Source organism: Syngnathus scovelli, chromosome 2 (assembly GCF_024217435.2).
Source record: "Syngnathus scovelli strain Florida chromosome 2, RoL_Ssco_1.2, whole genome shotgun sequence".
Lineage (NCBI taxonomy): Eukaryota > Metazoa > Chordata > Actinopteri > Syngnathiformes > Syngnathidae > Syngnathus > Syngnathus scovelli.
In genome coordinates, this window is record NC_090848.1 from 26,916,892 (window position 1) to 26,931,647 (window position 14,756).

The following is a 14,756-nucleotide window of genomic DNA, read 5'->3' on the forward strand; positions in this document are numbered from 1 at the left end:
GCGGCCACTTCTTAACTCTAGCCGCTTCCCCGTGTGAGTTCGATTCCAACTGTGGGTACCGTTTTTTTTAATTTTTTATTCACTACTTCATATTTTTTACGCTTATGATTTGTAACTTGTCATTTTACCATTTATTTTAATAATTTATTTTCCTTTTTATTCTTCCCGCTTATCATTTGTAACTCTCGTCATTTTTCCATTTATTGTACAATAATAATTTATATTCTTCCCGCTTATCATTTTTATCATTTGTAACTTTTGTCATTTTCCCATTTATTTTATAATAATTTAATTTCCTTTTTATTTTTCCCGCTTATCATTATTAACACTTATCATTTGTAACTCGTCATATTCCCATTTATTTTTTTCATCATTTATCATTTGTAACTTTTATCATTTTCCCATTTATTTTATAATAATTTAATTTCCTTTTTATTTTTCCCGCTTATTATTAACGTTTATCATTTGTAACTCTCGTCATTTTCCCATTTATTTTATTCATCATTTATCATCATTTATTTCCCTTTTTCATTTTTCCTTTCTTTCATTTCGAAAAGAGTAGAATAACAATAGTGCGAAGGTCTTCGCCTTCACACGCAATTTCTCCAGAAATTGCAATTCTAGTTATTATTATTAAACAACTTATTCCGCCCACTTTTTTGGCACCTAACTAGTCCTACATGCTTCAACCGATTCACCCCGTTCAAACTTTCACACATTCCAAATATTCATGTCATGCTTGCTACCATTTTTTTTGTTGATAACATTTACCGTTTTTGTGTAATTAGCAAATTTGTGACTTTTAAATCCCCATTCATTCTTAATGGGGATTTCAACACGAGCCATTTTCCCGCGTGGGTTCGAATTTTACATGTGTCACATTGGGCGTCTCACCATTACACAAACTCACACGACACTGGCTGCAGTTTTTTTCGTTATAAACATTTGTCATTCTTGCATAATTAGTACATTTGTGGTATAAAATTACGCATTCATTCTTAATGGCGCATTCAACATGAACATTCATCATATTAAGCAAATTCTACCGTTCCACAAAAGGAAACTGATTAGCTCAGTTTGTAACGCGGGCACTTCTTAACTCTAGCCGCATCCCCGAGTGAGTTCGATTCCAACTATGGGTAATGTTTTTTTTCCTTTTTATTCACTGCTTCATATTTTTTACGCTTATGATTTGTAACTTGTCATTTTACCATTTATTTTAATAATAACCTTTTTATTCTTCCCGCTTATCATTTGTAACTCTCGTCATTTTCCCATTTATTGTATAAATAATTTAATTTCCTTTATATTCTTCCCGCTTATCATTTTTATCATTTATCATTTGTAACTTTTGTCATTTTCCCATTCATTTTATAATAATTTAATTTCCTTTTTATTCTTCCCACTTATAATTATTAACACTTATCATTTGTAACTCGTCAATTTTCCTATTTATTTTATTTATCATCATTTGTCATTATTTATTTCCCTTTTTATTTTTCCCATTAATTTCATTCATCATCATTTATCATCATTTATTTCCCTTTTTATTTTTCCTGCTTATCATTTTAACACATCATTTTACCTATGTACTTTATTCATCATCATTTATCATCATTAATTTCCCTTTTTCATTTTTCCTGTCTTTCATTTCGAAAAAAGGAGAATAACAATAGTGCGAAGGTCTTCGCCTTCACACGCAATTTCTCCAGGAATTGCAATTCTAGTTGTGTGAAGGCGAAGGCCTTCACACATTGTTATTCTACTTTATTATTATTATTATTATTATTATTATTATTATTATTATTATTCAACTTATTCCTCCCACTTTTTTGGCACCTAACTAGTCCTACATGCTTCAACCGATTCACCCCGTTCAAACTTTCACACATTCCAAATATTCATGTCTTGCTTGCTACCATTTTTTTTGTTGATAACATTTACCGTTTTTGTGTAATTAGCAAATTTGTGACTTTTAAATCCCCATTCATTCTTAATGGCAATTCCAACACGAGCCATTTCCCTGCGTGGGTTCGAATTTTACATGTGTCACATTGGGCGTCTCACCATTACACAAACTCACACGACACTGGCTGCAGTTTTTTTTGTCATAAACATTTATCGTTTTTGCATAATTAGTACATTTGTGGTGTAAAATTACGCATTCATTCTTAATGGCGTATTCAACATGAACATTCATCACATTAAGCGAATTCCACCACTTTAAAAAAGAGAACCAATTAGCTCAGGTGGTAACGTGGGCACTTCTTAACTCTAGCCATGTCCCCGTGTGAGTTCGATTCCAACTGTTGGTACTGTTTTTTTTCCTTTTTATTCACTGCTTCTTATTTTTTACGCTTATGATTTGTAACTTGTCATTTTACCATTTATTTTAATAATAACCTTTTTATTCTTCCCGCTTATCATTTGTAACTCTCGTCATTTTCCCATTTATTGTGTAAATAATTTTATTTCCTTTATATTCTTCCCGCTTATCATTTTTATCATTTATCATTTGTAACTTTTGTCATTTTCCCATTTATTTTATAATAATTTAATTTTCTTTTTATTCTTCCCGCTTATCATTTTTATCATTTATCATTTGTAACTTTTGTCATTTTCCCATTTATTTCATAATAATTTAATTTCCTTTTTATTCTTCCCGCTTAAAGTAGAATAACAATAGTGCGAAGGTCTTCGCCTTCACACGCAATTTCTCCAGAAATTGCAATTCTAGTTATTATTATTATTAAACAACTTATTCCGCCCGCTTTTTTGGCATCTAACTAGTCCTACATGCTTCAACCGATTCACCCCGTTCAAACTTTCACACATTCCAAAAATTCATGGCATGCTTGCTACCATTTTTTTTGTTGATAACATTTACCGTTTTTGTGTAATTAGCAAATTTGTGACTTTTAAATCCCCATTCATTCTTAATGGCGATTTCAACACGAGCCACTTTCCCGTGTGGGTTCGAATTTTACACGTGTCACATCTGGCGTCTCACCATTACACAAACTCACACGACACTGGCTGCAGTTATTTTCGTCATAAACATTTATCGTTTTTGCATAATTAGTACATTTGTGGTGTAAAATTACGCATTCATTCTTAATGGCGTATTCAACATGAACATTCATCACATTAAGCGAATTCCACCATTTTAAAAAAGAGAACCAATTAGCTCAGGTGGTAACAAGGGCACTTCTTACCTCTAGCCATGTCCCCGTGTGAGTTCGATTCCAACTGTTGGTACTGTTTTTTTTCCTTTTTATTCACTGCTTCTTATTTTTTACGCTTATGATTTGTAACTTGTCATTTTACCATTTATTTTAATAATAACCTTTTTATTCTTCCCGCTTATCATTTGTAACTCTCGTCATTTTCCCATTTATTGTATAAATAATTTTCCCATTTATTTCATAATAATTTAATTTCCTTTTTATTCTTCCCGCTTAAAGTAGAATAACTTATCATTTTTCCTATTTATTTTATTTATCATCATTTGTCATTATTTATTTCCCTTTTTATTTTCCCCCATTAATTTCATTCATCATCATTTGTCATCATTTATTTCCCTTTTTGTTTTTCCTGCTTATCAACACTCACACTATAAAATTACACATTCATTCTTGGCATTCAACATAATTTTGTATTCTTCCCGCTTATCATATTTAACGGTAATCATTTGTAACTCGTCATTTTTCCATTTATTTTAATAATAATTCAATTTACTTTTTATTCTTCCCGCTTATCATTTTTAACGCTTAACATTTGTAACTCGCCATTTTCCCATTTATCGCTTTTGCATAATTAGTACATTTGTGGTATAAAATTACGCATTCATTAGCGCATTCAACATGAACATTCATCACATTAAACAAATTCCGCCACCTGAACTAAAGAAGCTGTTTAGAAGCTGACAAACTCACACGACACTGGCTGCAATTTTTTTCGTTATAAACATTTATCGTCTTTGCATAATTCCGCCACCTGAACTAAAGAAGCTGTTTAGAAGCTGACAAACTCACACGACACTGGCTGCAATTTTTTTTGTTATAAACATTTATCGTCTTTGCATAATTAGTACATTTGTGGTGTAAAATTACGCATTCATTCTTAATGGCTCATTCAACATGAACATTCATCACATTTAGCAAATTCCACCATCACAAAAGAGGAAATCAATTAACTCAGTTGGTAACGCGAGCGCTTCTTGACTCTAACCTCTTTCCCGTGTGAGTTCGATTCCAAGAGCGCTTTTTGACTCTAACCTCTTTCCCGTGTGAGTTCGATTCCAACTGTGGGTACTGTCTTTCTTCCTTTTTATTCACTGTTTAATATTTTTAACGCTTATGATTTGTAACTTGTCATTTTCTATTTATTTTAATAATAATTCAATTTACTTTTTATTCTTCCCGCTTATCATTATTAATGCTTACCATTTGTAACTCGTCATTTTCCCATTTATTATATAATAATTTATTTTCCTTTTTATTCTTCCCGCTTATCACTTTTAACGTTTATCATTTGTAACTCTCGTCACTAGACTAATGACTTCAGTGTGATGTGTTCGATCCCCACATTCGGCAACTGTATGTTTTCCCCATTTATTTGCCTTTATATTTTTCACATTTATCGTTTATCCCATTTATCTTAATATACTTTATTTGCCTTTTTATTTTTCACACTTTTCCCATTTTAACGTGAAAAATAAAGACTGCGTGATAAAGCATTCATTTCCAATGGTACACGAATGCATCATCTGATAGCTCAGTACCATCGATTACGTGCGCCTGTTTAGATTGCCTGCGGCTGACCAGACGTAAGTATACGTGTTGTCTTGGTGACTCGCGAGCATTTCCCCGCCCGCCGTGACGGCATCTTTAAGTCTTGTGGCGGTGGAATAAAGCTTTCATTTCCAACGGTACGCGAATGCATCATTTGTTATTCGCTCAGTGCGGTCGATTTGCACACCTGTTCAGATTGCCTGCGGCTGACCAAACGTAAGTAAAAATGTGGTGTCTTGGTGCAATATTAACAATTGTAAATGTTCAATTTACACGACACTAACCCTAAAGTTATTATTGGAATGTACAAACAGATGAGCAGTTTCGCATTGCTGTTATTGTGGTGTGATGTAGACTTTTCGCCCCGTTTATACACTTGAGCTGGGAAACTTCGTTTGTGTGGATTAAGTAAAAAGTAGCCCCAACTGTTGTAAAAATCAGGAATGAGAATTATCCGCGGATTTCCGTTTTTTTTTTTTTTGTCCGTCGAAAGTATCATTTTCGTGAATCGTGCAAATTCGTTGAGAAAAATATTTTTTTATGTAGGGGGGGGAGTGCCCGGCCAGCTGGTCGGGAAACGTTAGCCTCGGCGACTCGCGAGCATTCCCCACGCCCGCCTTGACGGCATGTTTAGGTTTTGTGTATTCGCTGTCAAGATATGATCAGCTATGGAGGTTGCGGCGCTAGGAACATTAGAGGAGCACATCGAAACAACAACAACAACAAAAAAAAAAAGCTAAGTTTTTACTTTTACAAGCATGTGGGTTTAGAAAGTAACATGACGTTACATGTAAGCTAATGTTAGCCTACTGTTATGATATTGTTGAAGAAAAAATCTCTCTCTCTCTCTCTCTATATATATATATATATATATATATATACACATATATATTAAAAAACATTTATTTCTTAAATAAAATTTAAATAAAAACCATGTGTCTCTTTTTATGGGCTTTGGATGTGTGCAATATTTAGTTATATATTGAACAAAATTAAGCTTTTCTTGTTCCATATTTGATAATCAAAACTAATTTGGGCCACTAGGAAAAGGTTTATTATATGTGGAGGCAGATACTTTATAATAAATATCAATGTTGGCCTGCGACCTTGTCCAAATTTCAAATTTTGGACAGCTGTGTGTTTGAGTTTGACACCCCTGCCCTAAGTTAAGTACAAAGTATTCATCGCAGTTGAATCTGTGCCTCTTATCCCGACGTGCCTTATGGTGCGGAAAATACTGTAACTATATTGTATTTTTACCCAGAACAAAGTTTTTCATTACCAAATACAAACACGTCATACAACGTGTTTCCCAACATCAATTTCTCAATGCACCTGTATACGGGGCTCTGAATCATTTCCCCTTCCAAGACATTCTGTATAACAAGCTTTTGTGGATATGCCATTCCAAAATTCTGCACCACAAAGTCTGCATAAGATCGAGGCTCTCTGCACAGGTCTGTGAACTGCGGCCGACCTGTGCCTGATCTTGCTGACCTGCGGCTGATCCAGCTGACTTCTCGCTGATCCTGCTGACCTGTGGCTGATACCCCAATACCCTGTCTTGTCTCTGTTCTACCTATTGTTTCTGCCTTCCTTCTGTCTAAACCCCATAAGTGGCGGAAACGATTTAAGATCGACATGCCGAAAAAGGGCAGGAGATCACAGTCTGTAAAGTTGTGCTGGGAGCGACGTGCTAAAACATGTCGCTCCCAAGCACCTCTTCCACCTTCTGCTGATATCTCTGCCCGGCATGAGCGTGCTGTTGAAGCAACTGAAAGAGATACAAATGATTTGCAAATGGATAAACATGATACAAATGACAAGCAAATGATAACAAACAATACTGGACACTCTGAGAAGAATACTCCTGCTGAAGTTTCCATTGGTGTAACAGTACCAGTGCAACATGATTTGGTAATGTATGTGATGGCAACTCACAGCCAAGACCATCCGAGATACGGCCAATCCAGAAACAGTCAATGTGTGGCTAATTCGGTAACATTTCTGGCTTTCCTGCAGGATATAAATAACTTGACTACGTCTGACCTGGATGCTGTTCTCAGTGTGGGTAATGAACTGTATACATGCACTGTGGTTGCGTTGAAAGCCCGAGGATGCTTTCTAAACAGTTTTTTGACGGTTGATGAACTTCCAGAGATTGTAAGTAGTTCCACAAAACAGCATGTGTTAATTAGGAGTATGTCAAGGTGTGGTTTTTTCACCTCTTTTCATGGAGATGCACTCTTTCTGAACCTTTGCGACAGACTTGAGTGCTTGACATCAGAGGTCAGTTGTGCTCTTCTGATTATGCAGTCGACATGCATTGCTGTTTTCCGAGACCACCAAGGCAAGTACGGATATTTTGATCCTCACTCTAGAGGACGAGATGGCCTCCCTGCTCGCAATGGCACAGCAGTCATGATGCTTTTCGTGCGTCTGAATGACCTTAGAAATAAATTGACAGAGATCTACACATGTTTGAAATGCTCCTGTAATTCTCAGTACGAGCTTGTACCAGTCCAGTTTGAACCTATTGATGTTCCTACAAATGACATTGAGATGGTGCCATGTACTTCATCGCAATCTGTGCTGGCAGATGTTGATGACGACAGTGTAAGCAAAGCTGTTTCCGAGACGTCATATTTGGAGATGAGTGATTCTACAACACCTGCTGGCGAACAACGTCACTGTGACGAGTTGATCGATGACGATGGCGAAGTGGTTTCTTGGACTACAGGTAAAGAGCTCCAACGCTTGTCAAAAATTCCAAAATCAAGTAGGAGGAAATTTCTAAGACGAATGAAGGCACAGAAAAATTTGAATGCTAAATCTGAACAAAGACTTACAAAACAGGAACTAAAGAGAAGAAATAAAAATCTGAGACATAAGGAAAGGTACAGTCAATATCTAGAGATAAGACAAAGGAAGAGGTGTTATGTTACAACGCGTTATCAGCAAGACGTACATTTTCGCACTAAACAAAAGTCCTATTATACACAACGTTGTAAGACTGATCATATCTTTATGAAGAAAAATCATTCCCGCTTCTTACTTCGTTATAAGATGGATGATTGTTTTCGAATGGGACGATACACCTACAGAACGCAACGTTACCGTGACGACCTTCAGTTTAATGCAAGACAACGTTCCTACGTAACGCAGCGCTACCGTGACGACCCTGAGTTTAATGCAAGGCAACGATCCTACGTAACGCAACGTTACCGTGCCGATCCTGAGTATAATGCAAGACAGCGTACCTGCGTAACGCAACGTTACCGTGCCGATCCTGAGTATAATGCAAGACAGCGTACCTGGGTAACGCAACGTTACCGTGACGACCCTGATTTTAAAGCAAGGCAACGTACCTACATTACAGAACGTTACCGTGACGACCCTGATTTTAAAGTAAGACAACGTACCTACATTACAGAACGTTACCGTGACGACCCTGATTTTAAAGCAAGACAACGTACCTACATTACAGAACGTTACCGTGACGACCCTGATTTTAAAGCAAGACAACGTACCTACATTACAGAACGTTACCGTGACGACCCTGATTTTAAAGCAAGACAACGTACCTACATTACAGAACGTTACCGTGACAATCTTGCATTTAAAACAAGACAGCGCATGTATATTACACAGCGTTATCGTGACGATTTCAGATTTAATTCTAGACAGCGCTTTTACTTTAAACACCGTTATTCAAGCAATCCTGAATTCAGAGCCAAACATCAGGAAATCATGAGGTCCATCATGAGAACAAAATCTGATTCATTGCGTAATAAAACAATGACCAGAGCAAGTACGATTTTACAAAAATACAAGATCATAAATCTGCTATGTAGAGAGCGAAATGAATGTGCATTAATGAAAGCCGTCGACCTATTCAAAGACCAAATTAAGTATGGACCCACATTTGTTTGCGCAGTTTGCCACAGAGCCTTATTTCCCAACCAGGTACAGTCTTGCCGGCGGCGCCTTTATAAGAAAAACCGAGATGTTGTTGCGCGTTGTCTTACGGGACAATTTGTTCATATTTGTAATGATGAATGTCAGACGTCGTGTAGAGTACCGGCTGAAAGAAAACTGGAGTGGATATGTCACACCTGCCATACACATCTCAAGGATGGTAAAATGCCAGCAATCGCTGTTGCAAACAATCTCACGCTAGCTGATATTCCAACAGAACTGCGTGGCTTGAATATATTAGAGAGACACCTCATTTCCAAATGCATAGCGTTTGCCAAAATTGTACCACTTCCCAAAGGTCAACAACGAGCCATTCGCGGAAATGTTGTCTGCGTGCCGTCGGAAGTACAGGAGACAGTCAATGCCTTGCCGAGGATAAGAAGTAAGTCGCAGATGTTGAGAGTGAAACTGAAGAGACGACTTTGCTACAAAGGCCATCAGTTTTTTCAAACTGTCACTTGGTCCAAGCTAATGAGCGCTCTGATAAAACTGAAGCAAATTCATCCTCAATACAGAAGCATAACTATCCGTGACGATCCGGACCTTTGCGACCCAACCCTCACTGATGATGAGAGCAGCTCAGATGAAGCGGAAATGAGCGACAGTGAGTACAATGAGGAAGCTCTGGAGGAGATATACAGATTTGAGAGTGAAGCTCTGTGTGGAATGAACAGTGACTCACAAAATGTCAACAGGGGTAACAATCAGCAACAAGAAAATGTAGAAGATGGTGGAGTTATTCTTGAATCATGTCTCCAACCAAGTGACGTGTCAGAGGAAATTATGAGTTTTACTGAGGGCATTTACTCTGTTGCTCCTGCAGAAAGAAATAACCCAGTAAGCTTTTTCAAGACTCCCAAACTCGAGGCCATGGCTTTTCCAGCGCAGTTCCCGACCGGGCAAAACACGCTCGATGAAGAGAGACCGATAAAACTCACGCCGAGCAAGTATTTCAAAACCCGACTGTGTTGTGTGGATGAACGTTTTGCGAGGGATCCGACCTATTTGTTCTTTGCTCAGTTTGTGACCGAAATCTACCAGGCGACGTCGAGCATGACAATACAGCTACGCAAAGGTAAACCGTTTACCCGAGATGGTCGAAGAATTACCAACGCTATGCTTCAGGACAAACGTCAAGTTGAAAAACTGGTGCGCAGCAAAGACGCCGTCCGCTTCATGACGCCACTGAGAGGCACGCCAGCCTATTGGGAGAGAACCACCAAAGATCTTTTTGCAATGATCCGACAGCTGGGTACACCCACGTTCTTTTGCACATTTTCTGCTGCTGAAATGCGTTGGGAAGAGGTCATCACTGCCATTAAAGCGCAACAAGGTGAGGTAGTGAATTTTGCTGAACTGGACTGGGCAACCAAGTGTGAAATTCTACGCGGCAATCCGGTGACGACAATGCGCATGTTTGACAAACGCGTGGAAGCTCTGTTCAGAGATTTGATCCTCTCTCCGGCACAACCGATTGGTGAAGTGGTTGACTACTTTTACCGATTAGAGTTTCAGCACAGAGGAAGTCCTCACATACATTGCCTCATATGGGTTCGAGGTGCCCCTGTATTTGAGGAGTCTTCAGACAAAGCCATCTGTGATTTTGTATCCCGCTACATCTCTGCTGAGCTGCCTGACCCGCTAAAAGAACCCGAACTGTACAAAAAAGTCACAGAAGTTCAGATGCACAGCAAAAGTCACTCCAAAACGTGTGTCAAACACCAGGGTGCAAATTGCCGCTTTGGATTCCCCAAACAACCGTGCCACGAAACGATGATCATCAGACCTGCGCCCGTTGACGATGACAATCGAGATCGACACGGGGACAATCGCTCGGCGGCCAACGCCAAGCTTGTTCCCGTGCTAAATCTGCTGAATGAGTCTGAAACTTCATCCTTGACTTTGCCTCAGCTACTGTCTAAATGCAACCTCACTGGTGACGACTACATGAACTGTTTGCACCAGACGGCCTCGTCGAGTTCTGTCGTGCTTAAGCGAGAACCTAAAGACTGCTGGGTCAACTACTACAACCGCCATTTGCTTCTTGCCTGGGATGGAAACCTGGACATCCAGTACATCCTGAATGCCTATTCTTGCATCGCATACATCTGCAGCTACATCAGCAAAGCGGAACACGGTCTGAGCCAATACCTGAAATCGGTTATTGAAAACTCCCGCAACGAAAACGTCAACGAGAACGACGAAATGAAACAAATTATGCAGGCGTACTCCAAGAAGAGAGAAGTGAGTGCTCAGGAGTGTGTGACGCGCGCATGCGGCTTGCATATGAAACAGTCGTCTCGCAGTGTGGTATTTGTACAAACGAGTGAGAATGCGCTGAAAATGAGTTATCCTCTCTCACTGCTTGAGGGCAAAACCCAGGACTCGCACGAAGTGTGGATGACTGGCCTGCCAGACAAATATAAATGCAGACCTCAAGCGGAGGAATTTGAAGTAATGTGCTTGGCTGATTTTGCATCAACGTGCAGAATTGTTTACGGCAAGCAAGTCAAAGGTAAAAACGTTTTGCGTCTGCTGAACGACATGGGGTTTGTACAAAAAAGAACAGAAAAACCTGCGGTCATCAAATATTGTAAAGTCTCGGAACAAAAGAATCCAGAGGAATATCACCACACCTTGCTCAAGCTGTACCTGCCTCATCGTGCCGATTGCCAGTTAAAATCTGAACGCTTCCCCACGTCTCAGTTGTTCCACGAGCACGCCTGTGTACAGTTACCATATAGTGACTCTGTTGAGCGTGTGTGCGAAATTGTCAAAAGGAACAGAGAAAGGTATGAGAAACACAGTAAAGACATTGACGATGCCATCCAAGAGCTGGAGGAGAGTGGGCTTGTCATAAACGAATGGTGCCACCTGGCTCCTGAGAGTGAGCTGCAAAGACTCGAATGCATTGAGGAAATCAACACGAGAGACGACCCGAATGAGAACGCGGAGGAAAATGTCCCCGACTATAATGTGAGGTCGGCGACAACACAAATGGCTATTGTGACTGAACCTGCTGCCATCGATCCTACGGTGTTACGCGGTATGTATCGAAACTTGAACCGAAAACAAGCGTCCGTTTTCTACAAAGTCCGAGATTGGTGCGTAAAACGTGCATGTAGCTCAAAGCCGATCGAGCAATTTTTTTACTATGTCAACGGTGGCGCTGGGACCGGGAAATCGCATCTGATCAAATGTATCCATGCGGAGGCCACGAAAATACTTCTCAGACTACCACGATTGGCTGAGGAAGCAGACATTTCCAAACAGACGGTTGTTCTCGCAGCCTTCACCGGTACGGCGGCATTCAATATTTCAGGGACGACTTTGCATTCTCTCCTCAAACTGCCGAGAAGTCTCAAACCCCCGTATCAAGGCCTGGGCAACAAACTAGACGAAGTCAGAGCGGAGCTTTCGATCGCTGAAATACTCGTTATCGACGAGATTTCCATGGTGTCGAAAGACCTCTTTGCCTATGTGAATACCAGATTGAAACAAATCAAAGGAATCAATTTACCTTTTGGCGGCATGTCTGTACTTGCTGTCGGAGATTTCTTTCAGCTCCCTCCTGTGAGACAATCCAAACCTTTGTGCGTGTACGATCCCACACGGCTGGACCACTGGCGTGACAACTTCAAAAAGATCACGCTCACGGACATCATGAGGCAGAAAGACGATGCCGCCTTTGCCGAAGTGCTGAACAGACTCCGCGTCAAAGACAGGTCGGACGAACTCTCTGAACCGGACGCAGCTCTGCTTGCTACGAGGTACGCTTCTCCAGTAAGCTGTCCAAAGAATATTCTGCATATTTTTGCCACCAATAAACAGGTAGATGGCCATAATTCTGCAATGCTGGATCTGCTTCACAAGGACATTGTACAAATTGACGCAGATGACTACAAGAAAGACAAAAAAACTGGCAGAATGGCAAGGCAAGCGACCCCTGTCCAAGGACCTAAGAACGGGTTGCCCGACTCGATCAAAGTCGCAGTCGGCGCTCGTGTTATGATCACACGCAATATTGATGTTCAAGCAGGTCTGTGCAATGGGACATTTGCAAAAATTGTGCAATTGGTGAACTACCCAAATGAAGCGCGTGTACAGAAACTTGGGCTGGAACTAGACTGTGTCACTAAGACAACAAGTGCTGCGAATTCTGTGTTCATTGACAGACAGGAGGAGAGGATGCAGAATTCCGGAGTGGTGCGCCGGCAGTTTCCCATTAAGCTTGCTTTTGCCTGCACGATCCATAAGGTACAAGGCATGACAACATCAGAGGCCGCTGTTTCGCTGAAAGGAGTTTTCGAACACGGCATGGGCTACGTAGCTCTGAGTAGAGTGACTTCGCTCAGCGGTCTTCATATTCTGCATATGGATGAGAGAAGAATTCATGCAAATCCGGAAATCACTGCTGCTCTTGCTGAGATGACAGAGGATTCGTTGGACAGTATAATGCCCCTGTTTCACGTCATGCCGAAGGTAGATAAAGCAAAGGACCTGATCGTCGTCCATCATAACACCGAAGGGCTGTCTTGTCACGTGCAGGATATCGCGTGTCACCATGAACTGCGTTTTGCTGATGTTTTGTGCCTCACAGAAACACACCTCAGAGGATCTGCGGCTGCCTGCTTAGAAGGCTATACCATGTTTCACAGGAATCGAAGTGATTCTTATACAACCTGTCCCGACTTGGCGACAAAACTTGGTGGTGGCGTAGGTATTTGTATCAAAAGTCACATCGCAGCCCAGGAAAAAAAATACGTACAGGGTGTGACCGATATTGAATTTGTTGTGGTGAAACTCGAAGCGCCCATCAATTTGTTGATCGCTGCCGTTTACAGGCCTCCGGGCCACAGTCTGCGCGCATTTCTACCAAGCTTGGAAAATCTGTTACGTTATCTTGAAGTCATGGACCATCATCAAATCTTGGTATGTGGCGATTTTAACGAAGATGCGATCTCTGCCTCGTACAAGCCCGTCCTTGAATTGTTTTGCTCAAAGGGTTACACGCAGCTCATAACCACTGCTACCACTGACAAAAACACATTGATTGACCTCATTTTTGTCTCTCGACCTCAGTGTGCTCTTTATTCAGGTGTCCTGCAAACATACTACAGCTATCATAATCCTGTTTTCTGTGTTTTGGACAGTGAAAGGTAAGACAAATCTAAATTGTGTATTTCAGCATTTGGAAAACTATCAAGGACGGAAATCAGATGGCGTAAGTGGCGGTGTGTGGTGGGTGATTTGTTGAATTGAGATGAGTTGGTATCAGAGGCGTAGGTGGCTCAGAAAGGCAAATGTAATGTTGACATTAGGCAGAAACCTCACGATTTAAAAAACAAAATATATATATACTACAGACCAATGTGAATAGTGGTACACTATATTTTACGCTAATAGTATAAATGATGATTTATATATTATGCTGATATTTTAAATGGCTGAACTCGTGTCTGTAGATGTAAATCAAGTTGAGTTAAGGGAAGGCGCTCAACCACCAGGGGTTGCTTTAGAGCTGCACCTTCTTGGGCCGCCCATGCATGCGGCAGTATCTGCACCTGCTGGGCAAACGACCATTGAAGGCGAGAGGAAAGGGTGGCAAGGGGATGGCACGGCCGTTGACGCCTAAAACAATCTTGGTGCTGGTAAGACTTGCAGAAATAACTGCTAGTCTACTCGTCTGTCGGATCGACGAGAGATTCCATCTAATCGTCCATCAAAGAGAAGGCTTTTAAAATTTTAAAAAGCCTTCCCTTGACTCAACTTGATTTAAATTTTACACTTTTAAAAATTTGAACTATTTAAATATTTAACTTTTAAACTTTTCATATCTTGACATTTTGCAAATGAACTAAGAGGCGACTTTTTAACTTTTTACATTTTTTCATTTTAATTCTACAATCATTTTAAAGATGATTTCAGGGAAGGACTTTTAATTCTAATCCTACAATCAAATTTTAAAGATGACCTAAGGAAAGG

At 40.1% G+C, this 14,756-nt stretch overlaps 1 protein-coding gene across 1 annotated transcript; it reads left to right on the forward strand.

Annotated features, from left to right (window-relative positions):
• Nucleotides 1–10,711: 10,711 nt before the first annotated feature.
• Nucleotides 10,712–14,753, forward strand: LOC137840107 (uncharacterized). The gene is made up of 2 exons (XM_068650000.1): nt 10,712–13,703; nt 13,854–14,753. Exons 1-2 carry the CDS (start codon nt 10,719–10,721, stop codon nt 13,932–13,934), a joined length of 3,066 nt encoding a protein of 1,021 aa, XP_068506101.1. The 5' UTR covers nt 10,712–10,718; the 3' UTR covers nt 13,935–14,753.
• Nucleotides 14,754–14,756: the final 3 nt, after the last annotated feature.